The sequence below is a fragment of the Suricata suricatta genome, chromosome 3 (assembly GCF_006229205.1).
Source record: "Suricata suricatta isolate VVHF042 chromosome 3, meerkat_22Aug2017_6uvM2_HiC, whole genome shotgun sequence".
In the NCBI taxonomy this organism is placed as follows: domain Eukaryota; kingdom Metazoa; phylum Chordata; class Mammalia; order Carnivora; family Herpestidae; genus Suricata; species Suricata suricatta.
The window spans coordinates 114375750-114398762 of record NC_043702.1 but is presented as its reverse complement, the minus strand read 5'-3'; the positions used below and the strand labels follow the sequence as shown (position 1 = coordinate 114398762).

General features: G+C 40.5%; 1 protein-coding gene across 3 annotated transcripts in view; it reads right to left on the bottom strand.

Moving 5' to 3' along the window:
* CNST (consortin, connexin sorting protein) overlaps window positions 1-23013 on the bottom strand; it is a 119861-nt gene that overhangs the window by 34762 nt on the left and 62086 nt on the right. For all 3 annotated transcript variants that reach the window (XM_029934866.1, XM_029934865.1, XM_029934867.1), the window contains 3 exons: window positions 10463-10513; window positions 7884-8089; window positions 138-168 (listed from right to left, as the gene is read on the bottom strand). In XM_029934866.1, coding sequence (XP_029790726.1) covers window positions 138-168; window positions 7884-8089; window positions 10463-10513 — 288 coding nt within the window. The remainder of the gene's footprint in view (window positions 1-137; window positions 169-7883; window positions 8090-10462; window positions 10514-23013) is intronic.

The window sequence follows — 23013 nt, the reverse complement described above, 5'->3', positions numbered from 1 at the left end:
GACACACAAATATTGAGATTTGAAACCACTGAAAAGAAAAGAGATAAACATTCTGTTGTATGTAAATCTCCATTTTAAAAACATGGGGTGTTCTCTCTGAGTCTTATGAATTTCTTCCTGAATTAAGAAAAGGATACAGTCTTCCTCCTGGAAATAGGACTCTGCTATCTGTTAAAACAAGCAAACAAACAAAGACAGGAAAGTAAATTCATATTTGGATGAAAAGGCAAATCTGGAGAAAATCAAGACCTTAACACTTTCAAACTCTTTGACTTCAAACTATGAAAACTCTTATTCACCAGGTGAGAAGAAATCTGACTGTAGGCACAAGACACATTTCTGAAGTTGCTAACTGCAAGCTGAGTAAACAGAGACATTCTTCAGTCTTCATACAACCTCTTTTCTATTCTAAGCAAATTTCTATTTCTATTACTATTCTATTCTATTCAAAGCAAATTTCACTTGTTTATTAGAGTTTAGAAGTAAGAACTCTAAGGAATGAGGAAAACTCTGTCAGGGTTTATTAAAGATATAACACGAGGGAAAGAGTGACTATGTATTGTAAATTAAAAAGTTAAAATATGTCAAGTCACATGAGACTCACTTGTATTTCACAAACTACCTCATGGGACACTGACTTTTGGTCCTCTTTTGATATTTCACAGAAGGCCAATAGTGCTAATGGTTGAGCAATGATGTCTGGAATACAACGTGCCACACGGTATAAAGGGCACTGGATAGGGGGACCCGAGTCTCAGGGTCCTGATGCAGCTGAGGCTGATCAGTTCCCAGATTCATTCTAACGCATACCTAAATCGAAGAATTCTTGGATTCTAAAGCTGTGGGGATCTTTCGTTTCTATCTTTATTTAGACATGGCATTAATAAATAGGACAGTAAAACTGAAAGTAATCACTGAGAAGTATTTGCATAAACTGACTACTGTCATATTTAGAGTATTTCACATAAATACTTTACACTTGTAAAACAGTTTCATTCTTATTAATTCTCTAGCTAAAAAAAGTATTCCATTCATAGATCCCTATCTCCACTTTCCAGCTCTCTGCCAATGCTAAGAGCAATGAAGTCCTTGTCAAACCTATAATCAAGCAACAAAAAGGAACCTTTCCCCCCAAATCCTAGTGGAAATAGCATACTTTTAAAGGAAAACATTTGTCTAGCTTAAAATTTATATGATAGCTCTAACATTTTTCTATGAGCAATATACGTAACTAGACTCAATCACTTCTCTGTCAAGTTTTAGTTTAACATAAAGCTTGAGCCCACACTTATTTTCTATTATGAGGACTTTGCACAGGATAAATTGCTTGTCTTGATCAGCTCATCGACCTAACAGTATAACAATCCTACTGGAACCACATCAGATTGTCAGTATTTGACGATTTTTTACTTACAAAACCAGAGTTCCATACACTACAACCAGTAGTGTGCTGCTCCATGTCTACCCTCTGGCCCTTGAGTACCTGGGAGGGCCCTGATTTGTAGCATTTGCTCGTTTCTATGGTGTCAACACTTTCATCACAGCCAATTTTGAGCTACCAACATGATGGATGTCGCTGAATATGGTTCTCATGAGCTAGTGGTGGTGAATACCACTGGGTCACACCTAACAGTAACCAGTAACATTTCTTTTATCGACTTCCCGGGAAAAATCTACTCTCCATCACATCCAATACACAGTTTCAGGTTGCCCATTAAGATTAGATTTCTGGCTCTTCAAAGATATTCTCCTTGGCTGTTTGCATTTGTGCACCATTGGCACATAATCATTTATAAAAAGCTGCATACTCTTATAAACTAGACTTTGTGGCACTACAGAAATATACATTTCAATGAGCTTGCAGATTTGTCACACTTCCAATACCATAAAAGCAACCACAGAGAGAGAGGGTCACAAGACTCAATGCCTCAAAAGTAAAAGGCATTTCCAGGTGAAATAGCATCTGGGAAAATAAACACACAACGTATTTCCCCCATAGGAACTAGCCACTGACAAGTCTAGCAGGTCAAGAGAAGATGGGATTTTCTTTGATGTCCCAGGTCTAAATCTAGGAGGCAGCCTGGAATGGCAGAAAGAATGTGAGGTGCGGAGCTGAGTAAGTGGCCTGCATTCTGGTCCCAGCTTTGCTGCTGCTGGCCATGTGACCTTGGACCTTGTCCCTTATCTGGACACAGGACAACAATACCTACGACTCTCAGAGACACGGCTGCTAGGCTGCTGTACAGATTAATGAGGGAGTGCGCATCTAGCATAAGGGCCAGCACACAGCAGTAAGGGCTGAAAATGGTTTTTGTGTCTGAGTCTGAACCAGGAGTACAAGATGAGAGTAGAATTGTGTGAAGAAGTAAGCTAAAAATCACTTTGCGAGGGCAACAGTTTCAAGTCACCTACCAGGAACTAGAAAAGGGAAGTAGGAAGTGTATTTTTTGACCCTATTCACAGAGACCAGCTTCAAGGATCCCAGCAGAAGTATTTCCTGCCTGACTCTGACACCAGCTGCAGCACAGACTCACTGGGCACAGAGTACCATGCTTGATGTTTTCCTTCTCACTTCTATATGAAAAGTGTCCAAGATTCAGACTTCAGTTATATACTTAAAGCTAGCCTGCAGCCTGCAGTCATATTAGCTAAGTGTATGAAAGATTACTCATACTAAGAACATGAATTTTTAAGCGGAATCTTCAAGAGTTTCAAGATTTAAAAATATAAGGATACATCTGATGCAATTGTAGTTATGTTTTCAATGGCCTGTAGCACATATTCAGGGATACATCACTTCCAAAATAAGTGCCCCCAAATGGACTCTCCCTCTCCAAGTCCTCGTTTCTGTTCATGGTACCCCTACTCGCCCAGTTTCGTCTCCTGGTCATCTCTGACTTCTCTCATCTGCTTTCATTCCCACCCCAAGTCCTAGTGACTGTCCCCTCAAGAGGACTGCAATCCATCTCTCTCTGTATCCACTGCCACCACTGTAACCCACAGGCTGTCCTCACCTTATGTTTGAATGATCAGTGTCTGCTTTCAGTCATTTTCATTAAAATGTGCCTGCCTGTTGTGTATGGAATCACAGAGCCTGATGATAGGTGCTCACAGAGCCCTGCCCTCTTGCTGTTTTCTCCTTTCTTTGCGAGCAAGCATTCCGAGTTCTTCCGGTTTCTTTTTCTTTTAGCCTGTGTCTCCCCTAAACATCACGCCTATTATGGGGATTTCTGGATTTTTCAGTTTTAGAAGATGAGGACTGAGCCTTTTGCTCCCCACAGCGAAGCCTTGCAAACACGCGCTACACATACACACTCTGTCACACTCCCCTGCCCCACACTGTTATCCTGTGGTCATGGGTAGATAATATGTAATTTGGAGTTGTCTAAGTGATAAGTGCATGGAAAACTATGCCTCCCCCAACAAAAAAGTGGGGGGGGGGGAATGAAAGAACAAAGTAACTCCTGGGAAAACAAACAGTTTTCTCTTACTACTTTTCCCTTCCTCCATGCACTTATCACTTAGACAACTCCAAATATGTCACCAAGAGTCTAAATCTGCCTTCAATACATTCAGGTACAGCAAATACTCAGAAATAGGAAAAATGATATAGAAGTTTCTTCCCAGACTATTCTGATCGGCTCCACATGGAACTGGTTACTCTCTCCTCTGTACGAAGCTGTCATATTAGAACATTCCTTCACCTACAGACTCTTCGTCTCTCTCCTAGGCAGGATCTCCAATTTCCGCTATCTCACATCCTGTTCCTTGGTTTAGTCCATTGTTTCAGTGCAGCCTCTATGGGCTTTCTCAGAAAAGGCAGAAGGGAGATACCCAGGCACTGAAGTAAGAGCATCCTTTGGTATCTGAGGAGCCACCAGGAGGCAAGCATGCCTGGAAAAGGGTAACCAAGAAGGAAAGTTCCAGGAGCTGAGGTGTACCAGTTAACAGCACCACACTGTGCAGGGTCTTACAGGCCATGCAGGGATTTTAGATTTTACTCTGGTGAGAAGCCACTAGAGGGCTCCGAGCAGAGGACTGACATGATGTGACACATTTTTCTCTGGGTCACAATGACCATTGTACAGAGGACAATGATGACATGGAAGAGTGAGGGCAGGGTTTCTCCAGGGAGGGATTCACTGCAAGAACCAGGTGAGATGTGGTGGTGTCCTGTAATGGGGTGGGGACAATGAAGGAGGGAAGAAAGAACTCAGATTGTAGGTATATATGGAAATAGGTCTGCAGCATTTATTGACTGAACTGGATGTGGGAGGAGGTAAACAAAAGTTGGCTTCAAAGTACTTGGTCTCAGCAACTAAAGGGATGGAGTTGCTGTTTAACAAAAGGGTCTGGAAGACTAGGTAAGCAGAAGATTTAGAAGAAAAATTGAAGTTTCATTTGGGACATCTTAAGTTTGAAATGCTCTTTAGACACCTCAGAAGGCCAGATATTGAAGTCTGGAGGTCAGAACTGCCTACTGAAAGTGCTCCAATGTTGAAAACTTAGTAGTATCTGGAGGACTCAACAAACGAGCTACAGAAAGCCAAGAAACAAGGGTCCCAAAGACAAATAAAGAAAGTGCTTCAAAACGGAGTATGTGATCAACCTGTCAAAGCTTCTCCTGCCTCCAGCAGGACGGAAACTGAGGACTAACCACTGGATCTGCAACATGGAGGCCACCTATGACCTTCAGAATGTCATTTGGTGGAGTGTGGGGACAAAAGCCAGAATGTCATTTGGTGGAGTGTGGGTTCAAGAGAGAATTGAGTATGGAATATTACCCAAGCAGAATCCTTGTCCAAAAATTTTTAAACTGAATCACACCATGGAGAAATAATCAGACATATCCTAATTATGGGACATTCGACAAGAAGTCTTGGGCTCTTCATAAGTGTCAATGTTCTATGAAAGTTAAAAAAAGAAAAAAGGCAGGGAATGTTTCGGGTCACAGAAGACTAGAGAGTCTTGATGACCGAATGTGTTCCTTCATGGGATCCCAGATTCAGGGAAAACTAGTTATGTTTGTGGAACAACTTGAGGAGAATTCAAATACAGGCTGTATGTGAAATAATACTATTTTACCAGCATCTCGTTTCTTGTGGTTGACACAGGTTATGTAGAGGGGTAGCCATGGTGTTTGGAAACATGTGTGCATGTATTTAGGGGTGATGTGATATAGTACCTAAAAGTTAAGGTGTTTCAAAGACAAATATGTGTCGGTAGGTGGTGGGGGATACGAAACTTCGGCAAAATGTCAACAACTAACAACTCCAGACAAAAGACATAGTATGCGATGCTGGGAGTTGCTGAGATGTATGACACGTCCTCCACCTGTCCCTGATTTGTGTCTCCCTTGGGAGGCGAGGGATTCAAGTATTCTCGGGCTGAGGAGGCACCCAGCAGCTCACTCCTGCTGCCTCGCTGTCTCTGCTGACCCCCAGCTTTCACTCCTAGCAGGCAATCTTGGAATTAGCGACAGTGAGGGTATAGTCAATAATGTGTAATATTTCCTTGGCTCTTACTGCGTATACAGCATTTTGTAAGTGCTTTCGCGTGCATTATTTTACTTAGCCCTCCTCCAATTACAGAAGAAACTAAAAGCCACTGAGATGGTTAGTGGGGGAGCCCCAAGGCCCACTGTAAAACCACCACCATGTTCCCTAAGGCCGTCTGTCAGGGGAGGACAGACTGCTGAGACATTTAAGAAGCACGACCTATAGGACTCAGCAAACTGATATGTTCCTGAGGGATTAGGGGTGGAAGTTACTTTGAGACATCAAGAACTTAAATAAGGGGCGCCTGGCTGGCCCAGTCAGAAGAGAACATGTTTCTTGATTCCAGGATCCTGAGTTCGAGGCCCACGCTGGGTGTAGAGGTTACAAAATAAATAAATAAATATGCAAACAAACAAACAAACATTTTTTAAAAATAATCTTGAGACCTGACCAAGATCTAGCAGTACTAGAACCGCTCTGGTGGCAGGATCATATGCCAGCAGAAAAGAGCATTCTTCTTTCCTTTCATGTAACAACAGCCCAGTGACATAAACTCCTTGAAAAGATTTGACTACGTTTGCTATTTCCTTCTTTACTCCAAATGTCCTTTTCCTCAACTTTTTATCGAAATTCTACAGAAGAGTTCAGAGAAGAGTAAAATCAACAGCCATTTACCTCTTGCTAAATCTGTCAAATGTTGGCCTTTTGCCAAATAAGCTTTCTCTGTCTTTCCCTCTCTTACATACTTTTTCCCTACTGAAATGTCATATGTAAAGATAAGTGAAAACACCTTTTCATGGGCACTATGTCATTTTACTCCCAAATGCTTGGGCATGTATCTCTCAAGAACAAGGACGCTATACTACAAAGCTGACAATTCTATTACCAAAAAGAAAAAGACAAAAAAAGGTGGGGGGGAGTGCCTGGTGGCTCAGTCGGGTGATGATCTGGCTATTGGTTTTGGCTCAGGTCATGATCTCACGGTTCAGGAGCTCAAGCCCCACATGTGGCTCTGCACTGACAGCGAGGAACCTGCTTGAGATTTTGTCCCCCTCTCTCTTCGCCCCTTCCCTGCTCGCTCCCTCTCTCTCTCTCTCTCTCTAAAATAAATAAAAAAGCATTAAAAAAAAAAGGAAAAAATTCTATCACTAGTCTTAAGAAGTTAGAACAATAAATAATATTATTTAATATACAGGCTATGTTCAAATTTCTCCCATGATGTTCCAAAAACAGATGCTCTGAATGGAAAAAACAAATTCTGACCCCAGAATTATAAGGAACTTGCTTTGTGAGGGAGTATCAGTTTCTCCGTTATTTCATTATTTTCACTTTAAAGAAAATATAAAATGTAGCTCGTATCTCATTTTTCTGAATTAGCCCTTGTGTAAAAAAGTTTCCTCTCTACTGTCTGAATGCCTCCCAAGGTCCAGGCTCTCCATCTCCTAACTGGCCCTCCCAATCATCAGCAGAGTTATTTTTCTAAAATTCAAATCTGAGGAACATCTGGGTGGCTCAGTTAGTTACGTGTCTGACTCTGGTTCAGGTTATGGTCTTGCAGTTCATGAGATCGAGCCCTGCATTGGGCTCTGTGCTGACAGCTTGAAGCCTGGAGCCTGCTTCAGATTCTGTCTCCCTCTCTCTCTGCCCCTTCCCCGCTCACGCTCTCTCTCTCTCTTAAAAAAAATTAACATTAAAATTTAACTTTGATTTGGCAGTCTCCTCATTAAAGACTCCCAGTCTCTAAAAGTAAGGGCTCAGTGCCCCCCACTATCCAGTGTCAATCCCCATCTATTTTCCATCTTAATCTCCAATGACATCTGAATCACAGCCTTGTGGGAGCTGATCTCTTCTTCCTGAACCAGCTCACTCTGTTGAGTACCTACATACCCTGCAAAACCCAGCTTAAGAGTCACCTTCTTTGCTGCTAATCCCACGGAACAAAGTTAATCCTGTGTGTTTTGCTTTTGTTGGATTTTAGATATATCTCTACACTTAGTATATGCTTCTATAATTATTTATCTGTATAAGTGTTGCTCCTACTCCACAGTGGCTTTCTTAAGGACATACTGTGTGAAGTAACCTTTGTTCCCCCTTGTCTAGCAGAGTTTTTGGTATCCAGTGGGTCCTTACTAAGCGCTTGCTACACTGACTTATTCATACACCGCTGATTCGCCATATAAAGGGTGTCAGTGATTATCTGAACTATGGACTGATTACTCACGCAGTGTTTGGCCACCAGGACTAGCACGCTAAACTCCCCACCAGCCACTAATGCAGGGCCACCTCTCGGGCTCACCAAGGATGGGTGGGAGAGAATCCGTCACACAGAATCGTATCTTAAATGACTACAAGCCCAGAGGGGAAGTGCAGGGTGTAATGGAGTACCTGGTGAAGGCAGAGAGGAAGGGCTCTGGAATCCACCTGCTCAACTTCACCTCGGATGAGTGAGAACAGATACTGAAGAACGAGCTTCGGGGCCTCTGCTGGGTCATTGGCGTTTACTTCTGCAGACTCTTCGTCACTAGAATCATGTGTGGAGGCACTGAGTGCATGGTCATGCGGTAAAGGTGTGGTGTCTCCTGAAGAAAGTCCTTTAAGGAGTAAATAAAATGCCTATGTTAGGACACATTTTTCATGGTGGAATATCTTAAGAAAACTGTGTCTGTTGACCATAGCATTTTCAAATAAAACAAATTATATGAAAAAAAAAAAGCCTAGAACCACACGGATTTGTCTTCATTAAACTGTGCTGACACCTGATTGTTTCTGTTAGTACACACATAAACCATCCTTTTGTTTTGTTTTGTTTTGCAGAATTATAATTAAGAGTATTAATAAAAAGAGCTCTAGGGGAAAGTATGTGGGTAAAAACCTGACTCAAAACTTGATTCTCCCAAAGGAAAAATGGATTAGCTGTAATTGGAAGTCCTGGCTTGCTCAAAAGAAAACAGAATTAAATAGGAAGGTAAATGTGCTTATCATATAAAATGGCTAAAGAAGTTAAGCCTTCCTCTTTAAACTCTGGTCTGATAACTTTACAACTACTTCTGGATCCCAGAAGAACAGCAGGAATTCACTTGCCAGATCTAATGACCATGGAAAATTGTTTCATAATAAAAACAAGTTAAGTAATTTCTTAAAAAAAAAAATCAATGAATACATGCTTGGCCCACAGCTCCTGAAATGATGTACCAAATTTTACAAATGTAATCATTGCACATTATAACTTCATCCTTCACCAAATCTCAGTCTCTGTTCTGATTTTCATATTTCATATTCAAACTGAGCAGACTGTTTGCATCTGTACATTTAGCTGATTGGCCTCAGGAAACGATTGTTCTCAGGAAGTCCGTGTGGGTACCGTGTTTGAAGGTGCTGCCTGCACGTTCTCCAGAGTGCCCAGAACCCATCTTCTACTGCCTCCTGAACAAACCCGCTGCTTGGGGCACCAGGGGGGCTCAGTCAGTGAAGTGTCCAACTTCATCTCAGGTCATGATCTTGCAGTTCATGAGTTCAAGCCTCGCATCGAGCTCTGTGTTGACAGCTCGGAGCCTGGAGTCTGCTTTGGATTTTGTGTCTCCCCCTCTCTCTCAAAAATAAATAAACATTAAAAAATATAAATAAACCCACTGCTCTAGTCAGAGGGGTCCATTCTTCATCTCTCTAGTAAAAGATTCTGTGCCATTCTGAGCAATTATAGATTCTAACAGCTGGAATACTTCCCCCCAACTATGCCAATTTGTGTTTTACCCTAATGAAATACATTTCATAAATGCATAAAATACATTTCTCTATAGTAGGGGCCTAAGGTACACTTACTTTCCTCAGAATCCTGTACGGAGCCCTGTATTACACTGGACAGTGTAACAGTGATTGGTGGAGGTCTAATCTTCAATAGATGATAACTCCTGCATCACAGGGATTATTTTATGGCCGATGGTTATTATAACTATCACCAGCAGTATCTTCAGCACTAAAATTCCAAGTGTCATGATTGCTAAAATTAGTCACCTACAATAATTCCTTGTATTTTAGAAATTCTATGAAGTTTATTTCATTTGGAATCTGGAAACATAAAGCTTGATGGACTGGCATTTTGCAGGGACAGTATCTGAGAAAACATGGATGATTCTTCTGCTTTCTAATTTTCTGATGAAGTGGTAGTAGTGATGAGGTGGGAAGAGAAGCTTTCCATAGAGAACTACTGTTTCTTTCCCTGTCCCCCGATCCCCAACATTTAACTTGATATAGACTGGGATAGAGCCAGCCTCCCAAAGTCTATACTTCCCTTGATTGAATTTTCCCCACATAGTTATCAAATATTACTCTGTGCCTCCTCCTTGAAAAAAATGCTGGAATTAGATCATGATCATTTTCAGCAAATGGGGAGTTAAATAAACCCTTGAAGAATATTACCAAAGAAAGACAAGACTCTCTAAGGTAAAGAAAAAGGACAGATTTTAGGAGTCTCTTATCTAAAGGAGGTCAAAAGAGGGTCCCAAATAACAGAAATGGAAACATGTATTGTGATTACCTCAATTAGTTAGACAATGTAGATTCATAATGGTCATGGTTCCACTATATTCATTTTATAAGTTATTTTATAATTAATGTTATGGATACATATCATTTATAAACATATAATACTCTGGTAAATAAAATTGTGTAGTCACCAAAAGAAATTACAACAGAAAGAAGAATATTAGTTATAAAACAAAACCAGTGCAAGTTCCAAAAGCATACATATATAAGTCTAAAGATTCCAAGAGCAACAGAAGGCTAATGTCAACAATTAGAAAGAATATAGAATGTCAGTCACCAAGTATAAGGAGGGAGTGGAAAATAAGAACTAGGCTCATGTGGGTCAAGGTGACAGGGGAGCTTGAAAGACTCACGCCACAAAAAGATTATCAATCAAGGTTGAAGATCATGAGTTTTAGAGAGGACTTAATTACAAAACTTACCTCTTAAGATAACATTCCTTGCTGGGACAGAGTAGTGTAAATCAAAGAGCACTGAAACAGGAGCAAGAGACATCAGTTCTGTCATTATTTTTCAAAGTGACCTTGGATTAGACATTTTCTTTTCTATACTGTAGTTTCCTCATCTTTAAAACAAAGGGATTGGCCAGATGAGACTTCAGATTCCTCCTAGATCTGACCATCTTAAACATTCCAAGTCTCAATAATGATTCTTTTGTTTAAGAAATGTAGTCTGGATGGCCACCATGACCCCAGCCTCTGGGCCAGCTCCCATGGACCCAGGCTCCAGGTTCACCGTAGCTCCAAGCAACCCCTCATGGACCCAGGCTTCCGGCTGAGTCCCATGGACACAGCCTCCCAGTCAGCAGCAGAGTCAGGCTGGCTCTTGCAGAGTGGGTTGTCAGGCCCACCCCCATGGTCTCTGGCACCTCATCTACCTCCATGGCCCCAGGAACCTAGGCCCACCCACATGGACTCAAGCACCAGGCCGATCTCAGTGGACCTGGACAGAGGCCTGTCTACCTCTGACTTAGGCATCAAATTTGCCCACCTGACGACTCCAGCACCCAGCCTGCCCGTGGACACCACCACATGGTCCACCCAGAATTCTGGACAGGCTGACTAGTGAAGGGTTTCCCTATTGAAGCCATTCTGTAAAGACTGCCTCTTCAGATGTGTAGACACCAACACAAGTCCACAAGGATCACAAATAGTCAAGGAAACATTCCATCACTAGAGGAAACTAATAAAGATTTAATAAAAGGCCCTTAAAAATTAGAGATCTATGAACTGCTTGACAAAGAATTCAAAATAATTCTCTTAGAAAATTTAGTGAACTATAAGAAAACACAAATAAACAAAATTAGGAAAATAATGTATGAACAAAATGAGAAGAAAATCAAACAGAAATCCTAAAGTTGAATACACTGAAATTCAATGAGGAACTCCAACGGCTGACTCAACCATACAGAAGAAGGAATCAGTGAATTTAAAGATATGCCATGTGAAATTACCTGGTCAGAAGAGTGAAAAGAAAAGAGAATGAAGAAACCTTATGTGAACTGTGGGAAACAATTAAGAGAAACGATCCATGCATTACTGGAGTCCCAGAAGGAGAAAAGAAGGAAAAGGGGATAGAAAGCTAACTTAAAGAAATAATGACTAAGAACTCTTTAAATATAAAGAAAGATTTGGACATCCAGCTTCACAAAGCTTATAGGTTCCCCAAAAGTATCAACCTAAAAAGATCTTCCCTAAGACATATTATAATAAAACAGTCTACTGTCAAAATGGCTAACGTTAACAACTCTGGCAACAACAGATGCTGGCGAGGATGCGGAGGAAGAGGCTGTTTTTTGCACGGCTGGTGGGAATGCAAACTGGGGCAGCCACTCTGGAAATTCCTGGGGTGGAGATTCCTCAAAAAAATAAAAACAGAACTACCCTATGACCTAGCACTTGTACTACTAGGTATTTATTCAAGGATTATAGGTTTCGAAGGGTCACATGCACCCCAGTGTTTATAGCAGCGCTATCCACAATAGCCAAAGTATAGAAAGAGCCCAATGTCCATCAATGGATGAGTGGATAAAGATGTGGTGTATATATACCAGTCAATCAAAAGGAATGAAATCTTGCCATTTGCAACTACATGGATGGAATTAGAGGGTATTGTGCTAAGCGAAATTAGTCAGAGAAAGACAAATATAAGATGACTTCACTCATATGAAGACTTTAAGATACAAAACAGATGAACATAGGGAAGGAAACGAAAATACAATAAAAACAGAGGGGGCACAAAACATAAGAGACTCTTAAATATGGAGAACAGAGTAGGTTACTGGAGGGGTTGTGAAAGCTAGGATGGACTAAATGGGTGAGGGGCATTAAGGAATCTACTCCTGAAATCACTGTTGTACTGTGTGCTAATTAACTTGGATGTAAACTAAAAATTAAATAAATTGTTAAAATAATAATAGTAATGATAATAAAATGGCCTAAAATCAAAGAAACAGAGTATATTAAAAACAAGTAAGCATAGAGCCTGCTTAAGATTCTCTCTCCTTCTCTCTCTCTCTGCCCCTCTCCTGCTCACATTCTCTCAAAATAAATAAATAAACAAAAACAACAAAAAAACAGCAAGAGAGGGGCACCTGGCTGGTTCAGTCGGTGGAGCATGCAACTCTTGATCTTGGGTTGTGAGTTCGAGCCTCACACTGGGTGTAGAGATTACTTAAAAACAATAACAACAACTCAGGGTGCCTGGGTGGCTCAGTCAGTTGGGCATCTGACTTCGGCTCAGGTCATAATCTCACGGTCCGTGGGTTCCGGCCCTGCGTCGGGCTCTGTGCTGATGGCTCGGCGCCTGGAGCCTGCTTCAGATTCTGTGTTTCCCTCTCTCTCTGCTCCTCCCCTATTCATGCTCTGTCTCTCTCTGTCTCTCTCTGTCTCTCTCTCTCTCTCTCTCTCAAAAATAAATTAAAAAAAAAACAAAAAACAAAAAACAAACCAAAGCAACCAACTCTCAGGGAAGGTTTCCAGCTCCCAAAGCTCCTGTAATAACATTGACAAACTGTGTAGAAAATACAAACTAGTAATAAAAAAAAAAACAAGAGACAAAAAAATCCCTCACACACCAGGAACCCCTAGAAGGGGATTCATGGATTTCAGGCACACTGCAGGCCTGGAGACAATGGGATAATGTGTTCAACATGATTGATGTCATTACTTCTGATGTCACATGAGGCTTACACAAGTTTTCTTTTAAAAAAAGGGTAATATATTACATTTAGTACCAAAACTCCTTCTGATACATAAAGGTTTTCTGGTAAAGATATTTATAGTTAAGAAGGAAAGCTTAATAAAAACATAAACTGTACAACATGTAATTTCATCAGTGCTACAAAGTATATGCAGATGGTTTCATTTCAATAAAACTTTCTTTTGCCAGGTATGGATCTATACATCTAGACAGGAACATAAAATTCTATTTACTTTCATCTGTGAAAGTCAAATGAGTTATAGTTAAAACTCCGCATTAAGCAATGTGATGATACTATTTATAAGCATATGCAGATGGTGACAAATTCATAGGCCCTAACTTGATACCTGTCAACTTCATCAAGCTCCAAAATCAACACCAGAGTTTATATGCACATACTGAGAGGTTGTTTTTAAATTATTTTAACTATCTTGGGCCAGAAATTAAAGGAATTACCTTGATTGAAAGATTTTATACAATTTATCATACCACCTGAATTCTATTCTGACACATAATTTTTTATTTAATTCCATTATAGTTAGCATACACAGTCATATTAGTTTCAGGTGTAAAATATAGTGATTCAACAGTTCCATACATTACTCTGATCAGCATGATAAATGTACTCTAATCTCCATTACCTATTTCTTTCATACATCTCCCGCCCCCCCCCCTTTTGGTAATGGGCAATTTGTTCTCTAGTTAAGACTGTTTTTTGGTTTGCCTTTATTCTGTTGTTCATTTTGTTTCTAAAATTCCACATATGAATGGGGCGCCTGGGTGGCTCAATAGGTTAAGTGGCCGCCTTCAGCTCAGGTAATGATCTCACGGTTTGTGATTTCGACTCCCACATAGGGCTTGCTGCTGTCAGTGCCGAGCCTGCTTCATATTCTCTGTCCTTCTCTCTCTGCCCCTTCCCTGCTTAGGTTCTGTATCAAAAAATAAACATTAGAAAGTATATTTGAAGGGGCACCGGGGAGGCTCAGTCAGTTAAGTGTCTGACTTCAGCTTGGATCTTGCGGTTCGTGGGTTCGAGCCCCACATCGGGCTCTGTGCTGACAGCTCAGAGCCTGGAGCCCGCTTCAGATTCTGTGTCTCCCTCTCTCTGCCTATCCTCTGCTTGCATTCTGTCTCTTAAAAATAAACATTAAAAAGAAAAAAAAAAGTATATTTGAAGAAATAATAGCTGAAAATGTCCCAGATTTGATGAAAAAGATGAACCTATACATTCAAGAAGCTCAAAAAACTAAGCACAATAAGCTCAAAATGAGCCACATTTAGACACATTATAGGCAAATCATCAAAACCCAGAGACAAAAAACAGAAACCTTCCTTCTTTTTTTTAGATTTTTTTTTTAATTTAGGTATACCTAACAATGTTACATTATTTTCAGGTGCACAACTTAGTGATTCAACAACTGTATATGCTATGCTTGTTCACTACAAGTGTAGCCACCATCTGCCCCATTACATCGCTACTACAGTATTGTGGACTGAATTCCTTCTGCTGTGTCTTTTATTTCCCTGACTAATCTACTCTGTAACTGGAAGCCTGTATCCTCCCTTCACCCATTTTTCCTGTTCTCTCATTCCTCATCCCCTCCGGCAGCTATCAGTTTATTCTTTGTATTTCTAGGTCTGATTCTGCTTTTTGTTTATTCGTTTGTTTTAGATCCCAGTTGACTAGAATCATACGGCATTTGCTTTTCTCAGTCTGACTTATTTCACTTAGCACAATGCCCTCTAGGCCCTTCCATGCTGTCTCAAATGGCACAATCTCATCCTTTTATGGCTGTATAATATTCCACTGTGCACGCACCCGCGCATGTGTGTGTGTGTGTGTGTCTACATTTTCCTTATCCATTCATCTACTGATGGACATTTAAGTTGCTTCTGTATCTTGGCTATTGTAAATAATGCTGCAATAAACATGGAGGGTCTTTTAAAATTAGTGTTTGTGTTTTCTTTGGATAAATACAGGGTAGTAGAATTTTTGGATCACATAGTATTTCTATTTTCTTTTTGAGGTACCCCCATACAGTTTTCTACAGTGACTGCACCAGGGGCACCTGGGTGGCTCAGTCAGTTGAGCATCCGGCTTCAGCTCAGATCATTATCTTGTGGTTCGTGGGTTCGAGCCCTGTGTTGGGCTCTGTGATGACAGCTGGCTCAGAGTCTGGAGCCTGTCTTCAGATTCTGTGTCTTCTTCTCTCTCTGACCCTCCCCTGCTCATGCTCTCGCTCTCTCTCAAAAATAAGTTAAACATTAAAAAACAAACAAACACTGGCTGCACTGAGTTTCATACGTGAAGGTTCTTTTTTCTCCACATCCTCACCAACCCTTGTTATTTCTTATCTTTTTGGTTGTAGCCATTCTGACAGGCATGAGGTGATATCTCATTGTGGTTTTTATTTTCATTTGCCTGATTAGTGAGGTTGAGCATCTTTTCATATGTCTGTTGGCCATCTGTACATCTTTTGGAAAAATGTCTCTTCAGGTCTTCTGCCCATTTTTAATTGTATTATTTTTCTGGTGTTCAGTTGTATAAGTTTTTATATATTTTGGATACTAACCCTTTACCAGATATATCATTTGCAAATATCTTCTCCCATTCAACAGGTTGCCTTTTCTTTTTTTTAAATAAAAAAATGTTTATTTTATTTTTGAGAGAGAAAGACAGAGCATGAGCAGGGGAAGGACAGAGAGAGAGGGAGATGCAGGCTCCAGGCTGCGAGCTGTCAGCACAGAGCCCAACGTGGGGCTTGAACTCCCAAACCGTGAGATCATGACCTGAGCTGAAGTCAGATGCTTAACTGACTGAGCCACCCAGGCGCCCTAACAGGTTGCCTTTTCATTTCGTTAACAGTTTCCTTCGCTGTAAAAACAACTTTTTATTTTGGTGTAGTCCCCCTAGTTTATTGTTGCTTTTGTTTCTCTTGCCTGAGGAGAAAGATCTAGAAAAATGTTGCTGAGGCCAATTCAAAGAGATTACTCCCTATGTAAAACTCCTAGTTCTATGGTTTCAGGTCTCATAATTGTCTTTATTTAATCCATTTTGCATTTATTTTTGTGTATGGTGTAAGAAAGTCATCCAGTTTTGCTCTTTTACATGCAGCTGTCCAGTTTTCCAAGCACCACTTATTAAAAACACTGCCAATCCCCACTGTATATTCTTTCTTCCTTTGTCCTAGATTAACTGACCGTATCATCGTGGGTTTATTTCTGGGCTCTCTATCCTGTTCCACTGATTTGTCTATTTTTGTGTCACTACCATACTGCCTTAAGTACTACAGATATATAGTCTATCCTGAACTCTGGTATTGTGATACCTCTACCTTTGCTCTTTCTCAAGATTACTTTGGCCTTTGGGGTCTTTTGGCTCCATACACATTTTAGTATTATTTGTTCTAGTTTTATGAAAAATGCTCTGGGTATTTTGATAGGGATTGAATTGAGTTTCATTCCATTTGTGTGTATCATCATCAATTTACTATTTTTTAATGTTTATTTGTTTTTGAGAGACAGAGAGAGTGTGGGTACAAGCCAGGGAGGGGCAGAGAGAGGGAAAGAGAGAATCCCAAGCATGTCTCATGCTGTTAGTGGGGAGCCCAATGTGGGGCTCGATTCCATAAATAGTGAGATCATGACCTGAGCCAAAGTTTGAAGCTTAACGGATTGCGCCACCCAGGCGCCCCTTTTGTGGAGTGTTTAGGATATTCTGTTATAATATGTGATCTGAAAATAGAGAAAAAAAAATTCTGAAGGCAGAGAGAAGACTCTTAAACAAGAAAATCTTCAAAAAGAATTACAGCTAATTTATCTTTCTAAACCATGGACATCAGAAGACAATGAGAAGACATTCTTTTTGGTTTTGTTTTTTGAGAGATGATATATTCAAAGAACTGAAAGAAAAGGATAGTCAATCAAAAATTCTATATCTAAGAGGACTGTCCCTCAAAAATGAAGGAGAAATTAAGAAATTCTCAGATGAACAAATGCTAAGAGGGGATGGGACTTGAAGAGCCATGCTACAATAAAAGCTAAAATGAGTCCTTCAGGCTGAAATGAAAGAACACTAGATGGTAACTCAAATCCACACAAAGAAATAAAAAACACTGGTTACAATAATAACATAGGCAAATATAAAAGCAACTATACTTTTAGTTTGTAACTCTTGTTTTTTCCACGATTTAGAAGGCAAATGCATTAAAAAATAATTATAACATGTTAACTGGCAAGCAATATACGAAGCTGAAATCTCTGATAATAATAATAAAAAAGGGGAGACTGATATATAAGACAAGAGTGCCCGTATACTACTGAAAATAAGAATTGGTATCAAACTAGGCTGTTTCAAGCTTAACATGTTGAATCCCCAAGGAAGCCATTAAATAAACAGCTAAAAATATTCAGAAAAGAAAGGAATCAAAATGGCACACTATAAAAATTTCTTAATAAGGTAAAAAAGACAGTAATTGAGGAACTGAGGAGCAAAAAACACATAAGACAAAATGAATAGCTCAATGCCAGGGGTGCCTGTGTGGCTCAGTTACTTGAGTATCAGACTCTTGGTTTTGGGTCAGGTCATGATCTCATGGTTTCTGAGTTCGAGCCCCACATCAGGCTCCATGCTGACAGTGCAGAATCTGTTTGGGATTTTCTCTCACTCCCTCTCTCTCTCTTCCCCTCTTGTGTGCGCTCTCTCTTTTTCTAAATATATAAATAAACCTAAAAAAACAGCTCAATGCCAGAAGTCCTTCCTTATGGGTAATTACTTTAAATGTAAATGGCTTAAACTCTCCAGATAAAAGGCAGATATTAGCAGAATGCAAGAATCCCAAGAATTCAAGGGTGGTTCAACATAAAAGCAATCAATATAATATACCATGTTAACAGAATAAAAAAACAAACAAACAAATACCACCTGATCATCTCAGATAATGCATAAACAACATTTCACAAAATCCAACCACCTTTTCTGGTAACAGCTCTCAATAAATCAGGAGAAGTGAACTTCTTCAATATAATAAAGGCCATCTAGGAAAAACTCACAGCAAACATTGTACTCAGATGAAAGACTGGGAGCTTTCCCCCTAAAGTCAGAAATAAGGATGACCAGTTTGCTACTTCTATTCAACAAAATATTGAAGTTTTTGTCAGAGTAATTAAGGAACAAAAAGAAATAAAAGGTATCCAAATTTGAAAGGAAGAAGTAAAACTATCTCTATTTGCAAACGACATGATCTTTTATCTAGAAAACCCTAAGGAATCCAGACATAAAGAATTATTAGACCAGGACACCTGGGTGGCTCCGTTAGTTAGTTAAACATCAGACTTTGGCTCAGGTCATGATCTCATAGCTTGTGAGTTTGAGCCCCGTGTTGGGCTCTGTGCTGACAGCTAGCTCAGAGCCTGGAGCCTGCTTCGAATTCTGTGTCTCCCTCTCTCTGCCTCTCTCCCCTTGCTGCTCTCACTCTGTCTCCCTCTCTTTCAAAAATAAATAAACATTAAAAAAATTATTAGACCTAAAAAAACCAATTCAATAAAGCTGCAGTATAAAAAAAATCAACATGCAAAAATCAGTTGTATTTCTATATACTAGCAATAACAACTGGAAAAGGAAATTAAGAAAAAAATTCCATCTAAAATAGCATCAAAAAGAATAAGATTAAAAAAAAGAATAAAATACTTAGGAATAAATTTAACCACGGAGAAACACGACTTGAACACTGAGAGCTACAAAACAATATTGAAATAAATTAAAGAAGATATAAATAATGGAGCGACATCTCCTGCTTGTGGATTGGAAGACTTAAGGTTGTTAAGAGACAAATTTCATGTAAATAATCTACAGATTCAGTGCAATCCAAATCAAAATCCCAATAATGTTTTCTGCAAAAACAGAAGAACCCATCCTGAAATTTGTATGAAATTTCAAGGGACCCAGAGCATCCAAAAAAAATCTTGAAAAAGAACAAAATTAGAGGACTTATACTTCCAGATTTCAAAGCTTACTATAAAGTTACAGGCAAAACACACTGGTACTGGTATAAGCATAGACCTACTGCATTCGACCAATGGTACAGAAGTGAGAACCCAAAAATAAACTCTCACATCTATGGCTAATTTATTTTTGACAAAGGTGCCATGGCCATTCAATGTGAAAAGGATAGTGTTTTCAACAAATGGTGCTGGGGAAACTGGGCATCTTCATGTAAAAGAATGAAGTTAGGGGTGCCTGGGTGGCTTAATCATTAAGCATCTGATTTCAGCTCAGGTCATGATCTCACAGTTCATGAGTTTCAGTTCTACACTGGGTGAGCTCTAGCCCTGCTTTAGGTGAACACGAGCTCCGTTTCAGGCAAAACATGAGCCCTGGGTAAGCCCTACTTTTCTCTCTCCTTCCATCCTCCCTCCCTCTGTCTCTTTGCCCTCATGGGTTCTCTCTCTCTGTGCCCTTCACTCACTTGCGCCTTCTCTCTATCTCCCCCAAAAAAGAATTAAGTTGGACCATTACCTAATACCATATACAACATGAACTCAAAATGGATCAAAGACCTAAATGTAAGAGCTTAAACTATAAAACTCTTAGAAGAAAACATTGGGGAGAATCTTCTTTACAAAGGACTTGCCAATGATTTCTTGGATATGACATCAAAAGCACAGCAAATAAAAGAAAAAAATTATATAAATGGACATTATCTAAATTAAAAACATTCTGCAACACAGGGCACTATGAGTGAAAAGACAACCCACAGAATGAAAGCAAATACTTTCAAATCATAAATCTGATAAGGAACTGATATTTAGAATACATAAAGAACTCCTACATCTGAATAATAATGAAACAAACAACGTATTTCAAGATGAGGAAAGGACTTGAACAGACATCACTAAAGAAGATACACAAATGGTCAATAAGCACAAGAAAAGATGCTGAACATCACCAGTCATTAGGGAAATGCAAATCAAATCTACAATGAGATACCAGTTTATACCTATTATTATGGCTGTAGCATAAGCCTGACAACTAATGTTTTTACTATAATGTAAGTGGCAGTCATTAAGCTTCTCCCTGCCAAGGAATCCAGTTCAAAGACACTGGTCTGGAAAGAACAGGCTGTCAGCCAGATGAAGAGCCAGGCCGTCCCACCCATCAGGCCACCCCACCCATGTGGTCTCTGTACAGAGGTGCAGCTGCTGTAGGAGACAGTGCAGCAATTCCTCAAAAGTTACACTTTGAAATCACCATATGACCCAGCAATTCCATTTCTAGGTATATACACAAAATAGGTATATTTTTAGGTATGCAGGCACTCAAACAGATGTATGTATGCCAATGTTCACTGTAGCATCATTCATGTTAGCCAAAAGTTGGAAGAATATTTATTCGCAGATGGATGGACGTACAAAATGCGGTAAACTATGGGTGAGCTTGGAAACGTGCTTCATCAAAGGAACCAGCGACAAAAATCCAAATATCACATAACTCCACTTAGCTGAAATGTCTACAATAAGAAAATTCATACAGACAGAAAGCAGAAGTGAGGTGACCGGAGCCAGGGGAGGAAGGATGCAGACCTAGTGCTAAACGCTTGCGTTGTTCTCGGCTTGGAGGGATACAAGTTTTGGAAACACAGTGGTGATGGTTACACAACGTTACGAATGTAACTAATGGCCCTGAATTGTACACTTCAGATAGCAAATTGAGGGGCGCCTGGGTGGTTTCGTAAGTTAAACCTCTGACTTGATCCTGTAAGGACACACATTGCCCACCCAAGGCAGGAGGGACCACCCTTGTAATACCTTTAACATTTCTAAGGGCAGGCCTAGAAATAGAAGCGATAGGTAATCACTTATTGCTAAAGGCTAGTTACACCCTATGTGAGGGTCCTGGGTCCTGGGTCCACTCTGTAATTGGTTAACACTCTAAATGTTGTGATTGGGCCCCACCAAAAATAATGAACACTCTGGACAATGTGTATGGTTAAAGTTACTGCCAATGATGTTAGGCAATAATGATTGGACCCCTGTACCTGTGTCACAATTTCCTGTAACTCCCCCTTCCCAAACCCATAAAGGCCCTGCCCCCACTTTGTTCGGGGCTCTCAGCATGGATCCACTGCGCTGGTAAAGTCTGTGAGCCCGAGTTTAGGTCTAGCGAGCCTAAACCCGTAATAAAGCTCTTTGCTTTTGTATGTGTGACTCGGGTTTCCCCGGGGGTTTCTGGTTTTGGGGGATGGTATTGAAATCTTGGGCATAACAATCTCACAGTTCATGAGTTTGAGCCCCACGTTGGGCTCCTGCTGTTAGCACAGATCCTAATCCTATGTCCCTCCCCTAGACCCGGGCTTCTCTCTCTCAAAAATAAACATCAAAAAAATAGCTAATTTATGTCACATGTATTTTATTGTAATATTAAAATCATAAAAGAAAGAAATGCCTTCATTTCTGGGCTTTTATGTCGTGATTCTTGGAGCTGTAATACCCAAGATTTCTTTATCGTCTCCAAAAACCTGAAACCACCAGGGAGACTGAGTCATGCATGCAAAAGCAAAGGGCTTTATTACGGGTTTAGGCTCACCGGGGCCTAAGCTCAGGCTCACAGACTTTACAGGTGTGGTGGATCCATGCTGAGAGCCCCGAACAAAGGTGAGGTAGGGCTTTTATGAGTTTGGGAAGGGGGAGTGACAGGAAATTGTGACATAGGTACAGTGATCCAATTATTATTACACAATATTATTGACAGCAGGTTTATCCAATTACAACATTTAGAGTGTTAACCAATCACAGAGTAGACCCAGGACCCAGGACCCTCACGTAGGGTGTAACCAGCCTTAGGCAATAACTGATTACCTATAGCTTCTATTTCTAGGCCTGCCCTTAGGAATGTTAAGGGTATTACAAGGGTGGTCCCTCTTGCCTCGGGCAATGTGTAACCGCCTAATAGTTCTGGAGAAACTGACCTTTAGACCTAGTTTAGAGGGGAAACTTAAAGCCTGTCATGGCGTCTGCTAGGTTCAGACTCCTGTTCTTACAGGTCCACATCTCTCTCTGCCTTTCCCCCACTTATGCTTTCTCCTTCAAAAATAAGTAAACATTAAAAAAAAAAAAACGGAGAGGAGATGATCATACGTAAGTATCTTTTTAATCACTCGCTAAGCACGATTAAATAGTAAAAGGAAATATTCCTTCCTTTTCCTCCACACTAGATGTTAGTACCATGAGTGATACAAATTTGGACCTGAGCCAACTTCCTTCTGGGTGACCTGAGGTCAAAAGGACACTTTATGTAACCAGGGCACAATTAGCATCCGTGCCCTTAGGCAGCAGCCTCTGCCTAAGGAGGGAGCAGCGCAGGGCGGGGACTAGGAGGGGAGGCTGCAGTCAAACTGCCCCAGTGATGTGACCGTAAGTGGCCTGTCTCTTCCCAGCCTGGTTGCTCCGAAATGAATGACTGAGGATGCGAAGGATTACAGGGTGTACACCCAGTGCTCCCAAAGCACTCAAAGTGGTCGTGCAGGTCTATCAACTGAGTGTTGGGCAGGGGATTTCAGGGTCAGATGGGACCACATGAAAACAGCCAGTGGACTTTATTTTAGGCAACTTCGTGACAATTTATTTTTCTTAAGTTTCTTTATTTAGAGTGTGAGCAAGCAGGGGAGGGAAGTAGAGAGAGGGAGGGAGAGAGAGAGATTGAGAGAGAGAGAGAATCCCAAGCAGGCTCCGTGCTGTCAGTGCAGAGCCCAACATGGGGCTCGATCCCATGAAG